We start from the raw sequence: 17,166 nt of genomic DNA, 5'->3' as shown, positions 1-17,166 counted from the left end.
GGGGCATGTAAACAAACCATTACTGTGTATTTGTGGTCAGTCACGTGGTTCAGCTCGACCAATCAAAATGTGACTGGGCAGGGCATGGTAATATAATGCTGTGTGGTTTATGTCCTGAATAAGGTCATAGGGTAAGACTTGATACAGGTTTAGATTTCATCAGCATTTTGCTCAAGCTGTTTGAGCTAGTGAATGTTATGGCCAAGACCCACAATTGCAGTAATTTACTTGACCTAAGGCTTTTTACAGAGAGACTAATGTTCTCCCAAGCAATTTTACATGCGGACAAAGTTGCTCAATTTTGCTCAACGTTGTTGCTATATCAAGAGTAAAGGGAATACGTGATACTGTGTAAAGTCAATCAGTGTACAAAATGATGATGATACACAACTGCAGAAGTCTCAAGAAATACATAACTGCAAAAGTATGAATCAAAAACTACCCCTTTGCTGAGTGCAGAGAGATAATTTGTTTGTAACTTGTAGACAATATGAACTTCTCAAATTCTGTGATTTACTCTGTTCCTGATATTGTTGTTTTTTTAGGTTTGATATTTCAGTTTATGTGTGTCAGCTGTTTGTTTAGGTCAAAAGTTGTCATGATGATTGTTTCTGTTGACCTCTGAGGTGACCTTGATGGGAGGATGTGCCGAGTTTTCTTCTCTGTAATTTTCTGAGGTTTCCAGGAAATTTGACCAGGCCTAGATATCAGTAGTTGATGAAAATGCTTGTGAAGTACAGGAGCAAAGCGTTGTTGATTCTATTTTTAAAGTCAGATAGTCCTGGAAAACTACTTGAAACAGATACACAAAGTAAAGGAAGTTTGAGCGACTGTGAAGTTTGAGTGACTCTGTGAATAGGAAATCTCTTATCTAGACAACTGTCCATCAAGCTGAAATTTGCAGACTTTTGTAGCTTTGGTTTCAAGTTGAGTATGGATGGCATTTTTCAATCGTCTGTTCAGGGCAACTTTCCAATTAGGACTTTTGCTATTCCCAAGGATGTCCTTAACACAGTCAGGTTTAACCATACATGTACCAGACTGAGTATATGCATATCTTTCCTTGATTTCAGGTCAATAAGTCCGTCACAAATTCCCAAAGACGAAATACTGTCAGATGACGAGGTAAGTTACTATGCAAACTAGGAATATTGAGACATAGTTTTACCTGTATCTGATATAATGTGATATGTTTTATGTATTTGGGTATTGCAGAGTTGTCTCTAATTGGTCAGTTTCTTTGTGAAAAGATTATGCAAACAGGTGTGCTCCAGGTGCACAAAGGATGAAGCCTGTAAGATAAACCTTCTGAGGTTCTGAAAATGGTTGGAACATCTGGATGTTACAAGCCTGTAGCAGTACACTTTAATCTTACAATTTTTAATGAAAATAGAATGTACCTCCAGAGCAAGTTTTTGAATTCTCTCAGTGTACCATTATTTTGTGTGCTAAAGAGTCTTTGGATTTACTGTGAAGTATGCAGAGAAAATTACTCTTTAATCACCTAGCTTTTGCAAAAGTCAAAAATCGTGTTTTTCCTGTAGAGTTTTGACAGAGAATTGATGCCAGCTTGAAATTTGAAATGTCAGTGAATGTGCTTACTTGATCTTAAACTACTAGTCATTGCCTCAAGTATTTATTTGGGATTGTGTATGAGAATACCCAAACATATAGCGTTAAATTGTACGATATTTTACATTCAACCGTTCTCTCTGTATAGTTTGTGGTTGTGCAGAATGAACAATTTCTGTGTTTTGCTGTCTGTTTTTCCTCTGTTGTACATCAGTAATTGTCATTTCAGCTGTTCGTTGAATAATGCATTTAAACACATTTATGTGGCAGGTATACAATAATAAACATTCATGTTTATATTATAATGTTGTGTCTAACACTTTCAATGCAATGCTGGTGTCAGATTATTTCAAATATTGTTGAAGTGTGTATTTCTGAAAGACTGAAGTATTCATTACATCCACAGACTGGTTCTCAGTCACCACAAGGTCTGCCTTATGTCTTGAAGAGTAAAAAGGTCAAGAAATTTAAGCATTCTTTGGACAGCATCTTAGCAGAAAAGCAGATCAGGGTGAGTAGAAGTTTTACCAAATACTAGTAATCTGTGACAATTGAACCCAATGCAAATCAGGATGAGTAGGACTTATACTAAATACAAGTAATCTGTGACACTTGAACCCAATGCAATTCAGGATGAGTGGGACTTATACCAAATACAAGTAATCTGTGACACTTGAACCCAATGCAAATCAGGATAAGTATGACTTACACCAAACACAAATAATCTGTGACACTCAAACCTAACACATCTTTTAAATCCCAGAGACCAATACTAATTCACTGGTATGCTGTATGAAATTCCATGTCCATTGTTCAGTTGTACACCAATGATGTACAGCTTGTAGATTATTATCCCGGATTATGATACATCTTCCAAGCCCTTTTGAATGCCCGTTCCATGCCTTCTTTACATCAGGCCATACACAATGCTAAATGTCCTCAGGCATATGTTGTCATGTTTTCAAAATCATCTCTCAGTACAGATAGTAACTGTAATAACAAACAATCAAAACTGTTTGTGCTACTTTCTTGCGTACCATTGTGCATTTTCACCAGAGCAGCTCATTTCAAGATACTGACAGACAGAAATTACAACAACATAGAGAATTTTTCCATGTGTTCATGATTTGAGACAAACTGTTGGGATGTTTATACAGTGTTGTGACTAACAAAATCATGTTTCCTGCTGCCCTGTTGGTCATGTGACAACCTTGAGTTTTTGAAAATAAGAGGAAGCACACCATTAATAACATCCTTTTACACTGAGAACATACTGTATTCTGTCTCTCTGGTGACATTTCTGAAAAATTCAAGCTCTTGATTTGATTACCCAATGAATATTCACTGGACTACATGTCTCCTTTACTTGGCCAGTGTGTGGCCTGTGAATACCTGCATTTGGACTCATACCTTGAGAAACCATTCTAAGGTCTCCCCAGAATAATTTGATCAGAGCAAGTTCAAATAAGAAAAAAAGTGAATGTTGATTGAGAGTTTGACTTTACTGTCTGCTATACAATCACTTGACCTGACCATGAAAGGAATGGTCTATGGTGATTGTTCAACAGTAAAAGCACATTGTTTTTGTCATTTTGGTGTAATTGAGAAATCTGTTAGGTGCGTCATAATCAGAATAAAAGTTTTAGAATGGTAGACAAAACACACTTTGGGCCCCCACCTACAGACAGAAAGATAAAGAAAACAGTGTCACGATTTCCTATCTGTGACAGAAAATCAATTCTATTGAGGTAATAGCCTCTCTAAAATCTGTGAAGGCATCAGTGTAAAGTTGGCTGTTTGCTTTTATTAGGTATTTAACCAAAAACTGCCAAAACACAGCAACTTTGTCACCTTACTTAACTTGAATCTAGCTGTGCCCTGTTCATGTATTTACCCTATGTATGTGTACATGTACACACATACATTTACAACTACATGAAGTGTGTGACAGTGTATGTGGTTATACGAGTATGCAAATTTTTGTTACCTTCTCGATACTTGTTGCAATTTTCGGTAAATGAAGAATCGTTTGGACCAGCCAGGACTGTGACCTATCCCACCTTCCCCTTCTTTACATGTCTATTTATTTTGTTGTGTGTAGCCATAAATGTTCAGTGTCTATATGTATGATATATTCACTGAACAGGCTATGTCAAGTTAAATGTCTAGTTCCTATCAAACTTTTTACTGTTTTATCGAATTTTAAAGTTATGTGTCAAAGACCGATATAATACATAATAATACCAATTATAAGGATTGATTTTGTTTTCCTACTGGTAGGCAGTGTAGTCTAGGTATGAGACTGGCATTTGTAGATATGCACAAGCAGTTTTTGCCAGTGGGTAGGAAAAAGGGACCACGGTACATTATTTTGTTGAATGAAATTAAAGGCAAGGACTTTTTATATATCATGGGTCTGTCACTTTTTCTTCAGGCCAAAAATGCCGCTGAAATAGCTGAAATGCAAGCATCTGTGAAACAGAGTATAAATCAGGGAGGATTTGCCAAGTTGGTAGACAGTAGTGATGATGATTCACAGGTTGAAAAGAAGGACAATGATGGTGAACTGTTACCAGAACACAAAAAACAACTTGAAAAGGTTAGTTCTCTTTCTCTTTGACGTATCTCTCAAAGTATATCTATGTAAACTCACTCTCTACTCAACTCAGTAGCATGTACGGTAAGTTAGGGGGTCATGATTACAAGGCACAGATGTTCCACCTTATTACTGATTATTTTCATCTCCATGACAACATGTACTTGACATATGTAATATGACTGCCCCTCAGTAAGAACAAGAAGATCATGTTAGAGTTGTTCAGTTCAGTGTGTCTTACAATACCTACATATTGTCTTCCACATTATCAGAATAAGATACTAACTCATTTCATGATAAAAAACTGATACAAGCAAAATAATTTTTTCATTGTTTTATGAAAGCTTAAGTTCACTGGGTAAAATAATTGTAATTAAGTTATTGATTGGACATCTTTTCTTAGCCCTGAAATCATTAAGTTATTCGCAATCCTATTGATTTTAATGTAAAAGTTAGGCCTATGTAGAGGGAAATGGGGGAAGATATAGAAATTTTGTTATTGAAAATGAGAACAGTTTAGCGTCCCCAGGCTGTCTTGGCATAATTACATTTTTCAGAAGCAGTATCTGTAAAGTAAATTCCTAACATAACTTACAGGAGAAGCTTGACAAGGAAGATTTTGTCTGTTATGTCCTCTTTTGGTCAGGAAAAGTTACTGCAGCAAGGGGAAATTGTACAGCTTCTCTGAAACAGAGCAGAAAATCTCCTTGGGAGTTGTATTTTACAGGCTTCGTAAAGGCACTGAAACCATTTTCAAATTTAAGTTAGAATTGTTCCTGCAAACTCACCAGTAGTATGGCTATGCAACTACAGCTGGCTATGAGAGGTCAATAGGATGTAGCATACCCATGCTAAAATTGTTTTAACCAATCACACGGCCATAATGCCTAACTTTAAACTAGAAAGTGTTTTCCTTGAGATTTAAATGACGGTATATTTATGAAGCTCTTTAAGTGTGACTGTGACAGGCTTTACCCTCCTTTTTTGAGAAATCTGGATAATTGGTTGGTGAAAATGACTTTTCCTAACCAACCAAAGCTATGGAGACCAATGTGCAATGCCAAATTTTTCCCTTTAAGTGACTACATCAAGTTGTTAAGGTTTCAACATCAGAAAAGTGAATCACTTTCTCAAGTATAATTTTTACTGAAAGAAAAGTACATTACAGTAAATGTCTTGCATACGCAGCAAGCTTAAGTTAATTACACGCTCCAGTGGTTCAATAACAGTTTATGAACTTTTTAAAATTGTCTGTGTTCAGGCACAAGATAAGGATTTTAACACTGTTGTAGATGTTATGGTGCTTGAGAATGTATCTAACTTGAAACTCTTCCCTTATTTTTGCTGCACAGTTTTCCTTGCCGAAGGATCCTATATCAGATATTCATCCCGGAGAGAATGTGTTCAATCTAGATCAACTGGGCAAGGTAATTCATCAACAGTATGTTGCTATCCCAGGGATTGTAAGATTAGCTTGCTTGATAGGATGGTTCTCGGTGTTACTATGCTCAGAAAAGCATGCTCATTGCCAATAATCTATAACCTTTGCTCTTTCAACAGCATAATATTATTTTCTGCATCCTTAGACCTATTTTATTTCTTTATAAGTGAACATCTGTGTGTTTTCTTATCTAGACACAATTCAACAAAAATTTCATAATCATTCCAGCACTTGTGTATGCAGATATAGTAGATGAGTACTTAAATTTTGTTTCTTCAATTCAGGATGGTATAATTCTCATCTTGCCAACAGTGTTAATTTACTTATTAAACCTACATGATTGCTTTACCTTTGATATTTTCATCAGCCACACCTGGATCAGTTTTCTTCCAATATGAATATATCGGTTTGTGTAGTCACCCATTTAATAAAGTATGGTTGTTAGAGAACTACTGTTTGTATTCAAAGCCTTCATGAATGCCATACATAGACTGAATTCATGTAACTCTGGACTTTTGTATTCTACAGTTGTTCAGCTTTCCAAATAATCTCTCACTGGCTAACTGTGGATTTACTCCAAGCCACTCTGCATTAGATCAGCTTCTGAACACATCAAGTCCCGGTAAGTGGAGAGGCTTCTCATACATAAGCTATCTCCTGGTATCTTTTGAGACCTCTGAATAGAATGAGTATATAATGCATGTAGAGAATATCTGTCCCCTGTGAATGATTTCACGACTGTTGCCAAGACTTCTTTCAACAAATCTTCTGGTAAGCCACCGTAGAGATGTCTTTTAGATAAATCATTGCTTGGTAAGTATTGAGAGTTCCTAACACAACTGGCCTTTCAAGTATCGAGTCTGTCTTCATATTCACCAAGTCATCATATTCACTGCCATTGTAGACGCTGCAATATCAGACCATTGCAACTACAAAAATCGCTGATGACAGCATTGTGATATTGGTCATATCGCGGGTGTTGACATAAATGTCTTCTTTCTTTTTCTCATTTTGACAGATGACCTGCTGGAGATAGTGCTAGGTGGTACATTAGTCGATATGTACACGTGCAAGCCGTGTCCAAATGCTTTATTACTGTGGCTTTTCAACCTCAGTAAGTTCCTTTATTTCATCAGCCCTACTGAGCATGTCACTGGTATTTCATTTGTGTACCAGTTTGTGTTATGATATGATCCAATATGGCTGACTATTGTTTGTTCCCTAATATCCTGAATCTTTTACCCTCTGAGTTACTGTTTCAACATTGAGTGGTACACCCTAATGCCGGGACGAATGTATTGATAATGCTAGCCTATGCAAATTAAGCATATTTAAATTGAACTTAACAAATTCAAAATTAATGTAAATTTTGTGTATCTATGATTGTAGCTTTGTATTTAACGAAAAACTCCAGTAGGACGATGGTTATGCTGATGTTCAGGAGGACTATCTCCAATCCCCTGCATTGGGCATGCCCATTCTTTTACACAAACAATAGAGCTTTGATTAAAATTGCTATGTTGTTTCATCAGCACAGCTTGATTTTGACCACAGTTTTAATCATACAAAAGGTCACAGTAAGCCACACTTTGACAGCATGCAAATAATATGTTTATGCAGAATGCACTCAATTTCAACTTTTCTTCAAATTTGCTCTAAATCTGATGACCTTATTTATATAATATAATGTAACGATGATCTTTAGCAAAGTGTATTCCATACTTGGGCTAAATAGTGCTGACTAGGGTTGCAGATTTGTCTGATGACTTTTGTTAAAAAAAAAGCAATTTACCGTGTCTTCAATGGAATTATCACGGCTGTGTTTCCGAAAAGAGTGTACCCATAGTGATTTTTAGGATATAGATCAGTGCGTGATGACAAACAACGTGCCCCCTTAGATTTGACATATATGAATGTGTGTAAATTTGTGTGACAAATGTTCAATTTCAGTGTCAATCCATCCATCCGGAGATGTCTCAGATAGACTTCATCAAAACATTTGGTCACTGTTGAATTCATTGGCAGATCAGGTCCATGGAGATCAACTCTGGGTCCCACAACTCAAAGATGTTGTGAGGGTTTTCAGTAATTACGGTAAGTTTACTTAGCAACTCTCACAAAGTTGCCAACACAGATTTTACAATTGATACCCATTTAACAAAGCGAAGGAGGGATCATTGCATTGCAAGTGCTTCTACCCCTATGTCAATCTACTTGCAGCAGTGGATTATTTCAATAGTGTCTTTCCAAATCTAATTGCAATATATTTCTACAGCTCGGCACAACAAGCACATTGTATATTTCATTACTTGAAGGAATCATGACAGCAACTGAGTGGTGGTCTTGTTAATAGATCGTAACATCTTACAACTTAAAAGCAAAACCAGTTGCACATTTTAGGATGAGATTCCTTACAAATGGTGAATCTGTAGCTTTTTGAACAATCTACATTTTTAACGATCATTTTCACGACATTTTGGTGTTTTTCTTGATTTACAGGGGCAAATGTGCAATCCCTTTTTCCAGATGAAGTTCAGAAATGGGTAGAACTTGCTGATGATGATCTCAGGTAACAATCTATAGCTTTTCATGCATGTTGAAAATGAGCTTACTGATTTGGCTGTATATTAAAATAAGGTGCCTTTTCAGGTGTCGATTGCATGAAATAAAACATAGTCTGATGCAAAGATTTTATCAGAATGTCACAGACTAAAATCTGTCATGATTTGTAAAAAGATGTTAATATGGTCGCCAGTGTGCATGTTGGCTTTCACTTCCCTTCCTATTATGTCATTGTTATGTTTACACTTAAATTTTTGTCATTGTTGTGTTTACATTTGAATTTTAATGTATGTAAATACATTATTGTATAATTAATGTGTATTATGAGAGAAAGAAAAAGAGAGAGAGGGAGAGTGAAATACAGAAAGAGAGAAAGAGAGAGAGAGGTAAATTAATATATATCGATGGATTTCTCAATATTTTTGCTAGATTTCATGATGACAAGGAGAATCATCTCAAGGAAGCAAGTGACAACTCTGACGATACGTCACTACACACATCAGCCATGAATGGATTCCCTACAAGGAACTGTGTGAATTGCATCAAAATGCTAACTCATGCCATTGCAACCAAAAGTTTGAAGAAAAAGTGAGTAGTTGGTTGTTTCAGAATATTTTCAGTTTTTTGTGAGTGATCAAACATGTTAATTAATTGCTTCACCACCCTAATGATAGATCGTTAGGGTGACCTGGGAACTATAAATTTGGAATACAGTAATCTTGTTAAAACTCAAAAAAACCCATAAACAACGCAATTTTTTAATCTGCAATTCTACTATTTTTACTGAAAAGATGTATTCAGATTATTCACATCATTATCATTTGCAATACCAGAACTCATCCTGAAGTTGAGAGAGTTCTTTTGAATGAAATGTTTTAATGGCATTGCTGAACATGTGACTCCTTGCTAATCTCATGCTGTTTTAGTTTGGTTACCGTAAGCATATAGATACACTCTTCTCATTCAGTTTCTTGGTTTAAAGATAGAAATTAATGTTCTCATACTCAAATACTGGATTAGATTCAGATTATATGATAACATAAAGTTTTTAAGGTAGTGTGCACCTCGAAAGTGAAAAACTTAACTTTTGCTCAAACTTTCCTCAAGATATCTTTCAATTATTCTCAATCAAAACAAAAATCGGAGTTCACCTTGCAAATTGTGGTACTGGAGAAAAAAATTATTGAATATTTACCGATATTTGAAATTCAAAATGACTGCCATCCCTTTGTTAACTCTATGGAGAAAAATTAAATTTTAGATTTTCGAAAAACAAAGATGGTGAAATTTTTTTCTTACACCAAGAGCTTTAAAATGAGCTGCCACAAGTGGTAGATCAGAAAAAAATTGTAAAAGTTTAAGAGTCTGAATATTTTGCCCAGAGGTGCATTCTACAATAATATCATTTTAGCAATGTACCTTTTTGAGAATACTTTCAAGCTATACAGCACCCTTGATATTAGCAAGATCAGGACTCCGTGACTTGAAATTTTTGAACCTCTTTTATTTTCAATTTTTCTTGACAGAGTTAACAGTTATACAGATCAAGAACTTGTGGCAATGGTGTGTCTGGCTTGTAAAGTGGCTCTTGAAACAGACATTAGATTGTGAGTATCAGCAATTCCTGTCTAAGTATAGAAGAGCTAAGTTCATGAAATCTCCCTTACACACAAAATTGCAAGAGGAATATTCCTGATTGGCTTTAACTCTTTCCCTGCCAGACAGTATCACTTCCCCATCAGCCAACTCGGTGAAAAGCGGCATTGAGCCAAAACCATACCTATTTCCACCCATTTGGCTTGGTCTCTTCCAACAGCTTTAGTCCATAAAGTCATGTTTAGAGTATCTGAGGTTCAGGGGCCTTCACATGTGCAATTTTTGTTAAAATGCACCAAATGGGACATTGTGCTTCACTAGTTTTATCGAACTTGACCTGACGGTGAAATATGAACTTGACAGCGAAAGGGTTAATAGAAAGCATATTTTAAACAAATTTTAAATTCAGTTAAAAAAAAGAAGACTTACAAAGTGTAAATAAGAAAGATGTACATGAAGCATAGGTGTACCAAATCAAGAAATACATCCTATCAAGTACTTGATGTCAATATTAGTGTAGTTTGATCAGATATTGGGAGTTGACTGTAGATACTTCTTTGATTATCAACTTGATTTATTTTGTTATATTTACATGTCTTCAGTTTGGCCGTACAAGTGGATTTTCAGATGTGTATTGCAGTGTTATTAGAGTGTATCAAAGAAGAGAACTGGTCTCAGATGGTAGGAATTTAGTGATGTGTCTGACTTAATCTTTTTTTAACCCATGTGTGTGTTTCGAAAATTTCCACTAGAGTGATTGTAATCAAGAAGACAGATGGACAAATACATGTAGGTTGAGGTTACAGTGAAAATAACACTCACTATTCAAATCAACAGAACCAAATTAAATACCAAATACCAGATACCAAATCAAAATAATGAATGTTATCAAATGAAAATCACCCAGTGTTTGAAAATTTTTGTCTCATTTTTGTACTCACAAGGAATCAATTGTAATATTGTTGCACCTTTCAGGTACAGGAAATCTGTCACAACTTACCATATGTCTCTGACAGCAGTGTGGCTAATCACCACCACAACAAAGTGTATATAGTGCAGCTGATGCCCACTAATACTGCAAGGGGCAGATTCCTTAAAAGACGACTCAGGTATGACACTTTGTGCCCTTAGAAATCATTTGGTGAAGACATGTACTAATAAAACAATAGCACTTAAAAAGACTAGAGTGTTGATAACGAAGAAGTACCGGTAACAAAAACAATGTTATCAGAAGCAGTATGATAGAAATATTCTGAGTAATAACAGTGTAGAAATGTGACAATTACAGTGTGTATGTTTATAATGCTGATGTACATACGGCACAGTGGTGGAAATAGCGATGTGATAACATATAGTACATTGATAAAGCTAAAAATGTAGCAGTCTGATAGCTATATTACAGAGTAATGTCAACTTACGTCATGATCCTATTTGACTGAGTGAAAGCAATGAAAGAGAGTGATCCACAGAGAATCCATATAATATATTTTTTTGCATATTCACTTACTTACAGTTACACCATACTTCATAGTTTGTTACCAAGTAACAACAACGTGAAGACTCAACCTGTTGACTGCTTGAAATTCAAGGTAACGTTATCTGCACAGTTCAATCATTCTGTATTATGTGTGATGTTTTATCAGTTGCACAATGATATCAGAAGCATAGCCCAGCATTAAATCAGCAATTTATCATATCTTTTTGGAAAAAGCTAATAAAGAGATAAAACTCAATCATGTTCCATTTAGTAACACTCAGCTCCAACCCTGTGATCAAAGAGACGCTTTTAGAAGTGATGTGTCCATTATCCCATTAGTACACAGAATGTAACAAAATTTGTGTCATCTGTAGAGAAACAAACCTTTGGTATTGAAATACTGATTTAATTCGTTTTAGGCCATGTATTTCCTGTATATAAATCTATAGATATTCATGCTAATATTCTGTGGTACTATTTTATCGGTGCAGGTCAGTGATCTACATTCCATTCTTCATCTGTGTAAACCATCCAGTGAGACAGACTACTATCATTTGAACAGCCTCATCATGTTGATAGATATGAGTGTTGGAAATGAACCGTTAAAAGCCGGTGAAAGGGTAAGGCAGACCAATTTTACTGTAATACTGTGTCCAGGCCCTAAACTAGTGTCAACAAGATTAAGACATTTCATCAGCTGATACAATATATTTATAACAATGACATGTGATGGCTTTTAGTATTATTGTGCACGCAATTTCCAGGTCCACATGTCAAGTTTTATGAAATTGTATAGATTTTCCCCATTCATTAATTTTTATATTCCAAAATCATGTCTCTCTTTTTACTTTCAAGAGCTTGAAGAGACAAAGCTAACACTTCAATGATGCCTGTCTTAAATTTGAAGAAGCAGTTCCCAAATTGTCACTTTCAAAGTTGCTATCCATTTACACTTTGAACCTTGACCCCTGTTACCTTTGATGTCACAGCAATTTACATCTCTGAGCTGGGTGCAATAGGGAGAGTTTCAATTCCTGTCATTGAGCCCTTTCACATTTGTTTTGTCTTATTTACATAAACATCTCAAGATAAACCAGCAGCTTTCATTTTCAGTTGCAAATAGAGAGTTTTTGTATCAGATAAACCTGATTGAAAGACTCCCCGCTGAAACATTTCTGCAAACTCTAAAATTGTTGAGTGTAAATTTATCATGATATCACAAGCAGTGACCCTTGACCCTGTATCTGTTTTTGGAATGTGCAGGAAGGTTTGGATAAACTGGAACAAAAGCTGCGGTCCATTTCAGGAGACATCAAAGAATCAGTAAAGTGCCTACACAGAAGTAAAGTCAAAGATTTGCTGGTTAGGACAGCAAGCAAGTTTACATTTATGGCTCAAGGAATGACTCAGGTGAGGTGATCAGAAATACATCATTTTATCAGCTGTGATGCTGCAAAAGAAAGAACCAACTTTCCTATGCTACATAAGCGTTTGGCATAGAATTTACCTCAAGTTCCAAAGAGCCGTAGTTCAAGTTCAAGAATCCAAATACTATGACTAGTCATAAATGAAGGGAAACCTACTCAAAGCAAGGCCTGTTTAAAACTTAGATGCCCTTTTGTACATCAAGCAGTTCGTGCCCCCATCAGTACAACCAATGTTGTTGACACTTCTATAAAGTGCTGATGTGTGCTTTAAGTGTTCAGTCCTTTAAATGTTCAGTCCAGACTGGCACTTCCTGTAATATAGACACACAAATTGATGTACCATCAGAAATTTACAGGAAGTATGTATCTTTCCTTTTCATAAGCTACAAAGCAATGCAAGATTTCTAAATAAATTTGTTCAGGATATCGTTTGCTTTTTTTCACCGCAATTTTTCATATGTAAGACAAAAACTTTGTCGCAACCTAGACAGCTTCTTGTTATTCCAGAAATTTGAATAATTTTGTTCACACACATTGATACAATGATCGGCATTCTGATTGTATTACTTTAATTTTGAGAGTAGTCAAAACATTGCTGGAGACCCAGTGATAGAGAGCTGTAGGTAGAGATTTATACTATGAATTGACAGATGCCACAAGCTCCTAGGAAATCCTTGAAAGTTCTTGAATTTTTAAGACTTCTGGCAAGTTGTTGAAAAGCCCTTGAAAATGAAATTGAGTCCTGGAAAGGCCTTGGAAATCTATAAGCCACCCAAGATTTTTGAAAATCATGAAATCATTAATGACATTGTAAAAATAATATTTAAAGTTGTAAATAAAAATGACACATCATAAAAAGGATATCTTGAAAACGGTATTTTGGACCTCAAAAAGTCTTTGAAAATTGGTGAAAAAGTCCTAAATTGAATGTATGGACCCTGAATTTGATAACAATATACTAGATCATTTATATCACAAATTACTGGAACTACATCTTGATAATGATGTTGAACCTCATGGATGTAGATTCTAAATAAGCCAGTGCACACATTTCATTTGATTTTTGCATTTCCTATTGCAGACCTCACTCTACTCATTTTACAAGAGTGAGAAAAGCATAGACCTGACAGAAGATTTACCCAGCAGCAGTGACGTCAGCAAAGTGCCATGCATAGAGAAAGTCAATACCAAAGCCGACAAGTCAAGGAGTATTGTTGGCAGCGGTAGCCAATCAAAGAACTCAATGTGTACGGATGGCGGGAACCAACCCAGCATATCAGTGTGTGATGATAAGCAGGCTAAAGCCCCAGAAGCTGAATGAGGATAGGGTTAATACCAGGCTGAAGCCCAAGAACTTGAATAATGATAAGATTAACAAATTCCAAATGACATTGAACCTCAAAGAACAATGCACATGACACTTCTGTAAAGCCAATTCTCACTTCATCAGTTCTTTTTGCATCATATCAATTTTCTAAAAGAAGCTCAAAAGTAAAAGGTATTTTGATAACATTTTATTCCTGGAACTAAATCATCGTTTTGGTACTTCGATTTGAAATATGTTTGAGTGTTTGCTATATTTTATCTTAGTACTAGATGGAATACTGCTTTTCACCTTTCCTTGAAAAAACAAGTAACGGTAAAAATATTATCAGGGTTTCATTGGCAGGCCTAGTGTAATTTTCCCAAGCTGATGTGGAACTTATGTTGCATAGAAATTGGAAGTTGCTTATGTTTCCTTGTGTATTATATACTGGGCGTGTAAACCTTTCTACCTGGAGACGGATTCAACGTGATAAAACAGTCGTCCAACTTTTCCAAACTCAATTGTTGTACGACATGCAAGGTACACACAAACATTGGTACCATATCCTAATGCAAGGTTTAGCCATTTAAAATGTCTGTCCAAAGAGGTCCAACTATACCAGAGACAACAGTGGGATCGGGTCAAACTACGGAGGTGAGAGGGTAAACTTCACCGTCAATGAGATGCTCTGTCAACATATCAATCACCTCAAAACTCAAGTGTTTGTTGTACCAAAGTGAACTTTTCTGTAAGGGATTTGAACCCATCTGATTCAAATTCACCACTGTCAACACAGAGTGCAACTTTCACAATAGAGAGGAAAGAGACTTTATTTTACATATTAAAAGGGACACAGCAAAAAAAAGTTTGTAATATTTTCCATATTTTTGTCCTAGAAAAAACAGGAAAACTCTGATCTTCTGTTGTAATTATGGTGCAGGAGAAAGTATTAGCCATGCAAATACAGAGTGTTGTGTACATTATGCAAATTAAGTCTTGTTGGGACTGGAATTGAGCTGTCAACATTGACTGCAGACATCGCACATATACAGGCCATGGTGACATGTGGAATGCAAGGGATTTTTGCTTGATTGTGGGTAATGGAACAAGAAACAGTATTTTATTAACAGGACAAAATAATGGAAAATATTTCCGATGTTATTGCTAATGGAGCTTTGACAAGCAGAGTATAGTGATTTTAAAAGTAAAGATTTTATTTTCAGAGCGTATTTTTAGAGGACACATCACTCTGGTCAATTCGTAAAACCCTCAGGAGTTTACTGAGAACTATTCATGTCATGTTTTCAAGAAAAAGTATCATGTGTATGGTCAATGATATTTTAACCATACCGGTACATCTGCCATTCTGTTCCCGGCCACATTATAGCAAAAAGAATACATCATTTTTGCCGAATATCTGTATTGCGGATGAAACTTCTCCCATCCATATTTTCTCAGTTTCTGTTTTCTTTGTTGTAAGTTTGCGTTATTGGTATCCCTGTACCAAATGTAACAAAAAGTCTAAAGCCTTTGTGTGTGAATTGTATGTGTAGATGAGTGGGTGGGTGTGTGTGTTTGTGTTGGTGGTGGATGTACGTGTGTGTCACCATGTTGTGGCAGTAGCACATATCCACTATCAATGCTTTGAGAGTTCAGTTTTTTTGTTAGCATTCAAACTGTTTATATATGTATAAATGTTGATTTCTGTAGACTTCAAAAGCTGTTATACCAAAGAATCTACGGTAAAAAAATAAAATGTTTTTTTCTCATCCTAGGTCTCAGAGAAAATGATGCAGCAGTGAGTTTTTATGGTTATTTTTGTTTTTTCTTTTTTTTACTTCACAAAGCCAACAACTGACATGAAACAATAACATGTAGGGATAATACTGACACACCAAAAGATTAAGATGATAGCTTGTCTATTCAGAAATGTACATAGAATAGTCACATTCCCGTAAAATACTGTACATGTCACATATTCTGCACATTGTTATTTTTGTGGGGTTTTTTCAAGCATTAAAATGTTAAGTAAAAGGCTGACATGACTAGCTCGACCTGTTCAAGGATGGAAAACAACATTAAAGGTATACTGTCACCTGTTCCAATTTTGCCACAGTTACCATGGAAAGAGAAATCTAACCAATCACAGATTTTAAGCGGATGGCCTCACATGGGCATTTTGAATGCCAAGGAATGCCCCTTTGACCATATATGGGCATATTTAGATTACAGGTGACTGTATACCTTTATCTGTTCAAGGATGAGAAACAACATTTTTTCCTTTTTTGACCGAAGTTGTAATTTTCCTGTAGCGAAGTACTTTGACGTCACAGTACTACTGAAATTTCAAGAATACGGACAAACTCTTGCATTTCGATTTGACAAGTCAAAAATCATGTTGATCAGTATGACTGAAGTAGCAATTATAATCATTTACTGTAGTTTGATGGAAAGGTATTTGTCATACGGTGCTTGAGTTGCAAAGATGAAATTGTTTTGTTAAATGTGTTTACAACTTTACATGTGTTTACAACTTTTACCTCCTGCTGTTCTTGCTTGTAGTTAAAGCCTCAGTTATTTTTACTTTTGACACTACAGTACTGTTGACCAACTTGTGCTGGGCACCCTATCACATATATGTTGAAACGGCAATTATTTGAATTGTCAAGCAGTGCATGTATGGATGGGGTGCACTTTTCAAAATCTGCAAGTGAATTCAAGTCCAGATGCTGTACAGAGTATACCAAGAAGCTGGAATTGATGGATTGGACAAAAAATATTGAAAAATTGTGAAAATTATGTTGCTGGGACTTTTAATACTCGGTCAAGATTCAGTTGTTTAGTTGCCTATTGAAATCATATTGTTCTTTGTTCATGAATTAAAAAGTGTTTCCAAATGGACAAATTATTATAGTTGTCATATTTTAGCCTCTTTCATGTATAGGAGAGAGAGAGAGAGAGAGAGAGAGAGAGAGAGAGAGAGAGAGAGAGAGAAGAGAGGGGAGAGAGAGAGAGAGAGAGAGAGAGAGAGAGAGAGAGAGCGCACGCGCGCGCGCGAGAGAGAGAGCTCGCTCTTAGAAAACAGCTTATGTATAGGTATTCTCTGAGATCATGGTCTCCTCAATTAGAAATCTGTGCTAAGGTCTTAGGGTGCCTTTAATGGTGAATAACTATAAACATACCCTCTAG

At 35.8% G+C, this 17,166-nt stretch overlaps 1 protein-coding gene across 2 annotated transcripts in view; it reads left to right on the top strand.

Moving 5' to 3' along the window:
- The window catches only part of LOC139120497 (uncharacterized), a 34,694-nt gene extending 17,809 nt beyond the window's left edge, over positions 1-16,885 (top strand). For both annotated transcript variants that reach the window (XM_070684958.1, XM_070684957.1), the window contains exons 5-20: positions 1,074-1,125; positions 1,979-2,083; positions 4,007-4,171; positions 5,521-5,595; positions 6,138-6,231; positions 6,628-6,723; positions 7,560-7,703; positions 8,109-8,178; positions 8,601-8,759; positions 9,698-9,778; positions 10,370-10,448; positions 10,743-10,876; positions 11,281-11,356; positions 11,736-11,864; positions 12,508-12,654; positions 13,753-16,885. In XM_070684958.1, coding sequence (XP_070541059.1) covers positions 1,074-1,125; positions 1,979-2,083; positions 4,007-4,171; positions 5,521-5,595; positions 6,138-6,231; positions 6,628-6,723; positions 7,560-7,703; positions 8,109-8,178; positions 8,601-8,759; positions 9,698-9,778; positions 10,370-10,448; positions 10,743-10,876; positions 11,281-11,356; positions 11,736-11,864; positions 12,508-12,654; positions 13,753-13,992 — 1,846 coding nt within the window. In that variant the 3' untranslated portion in view covers positions 13,993-16,885. The remainder of the gene's footprint in view (positions 1-1,073; positions 1,126-1,978; positions 2,084-4,006; positions 4,172-5,520; positions 5,596-6,137; positions 6,232-6,627; positions 6,724-7,559; positions 7,704-8,108; positions 8,179-8,600; positions 8,760-9,697; positions 9,779-10,369; positions 10,449-10,742; positions 10,877-11,280; positions 11,357-11,735; positions 11,865-12,507; positions 12,655-13,752) is intronic.
- The last annotated feature ends 281 nt before the right edge of the window (positions 16,886-17,166 follow it).

The sequence above is a fragment of the Ptychodera flava genome, chromosome 20 (assembly GCF_041260155.1).
Source record: "Ptychodera flava strain L36383 chromosome 20, AS_Pfla_20210202, whole genome shotgun sequence".
Lineage (NCBI taxonomy): Eukaryota > Metazoa > Hemichordata > Enteropneusta > Ptychoderidae > Ptychodera > Ptychodera flava.
Note: the sequence above shows the minus strand (reverse complement) of the source record. Positions and strands in the feature narration are given on the sequence as shown.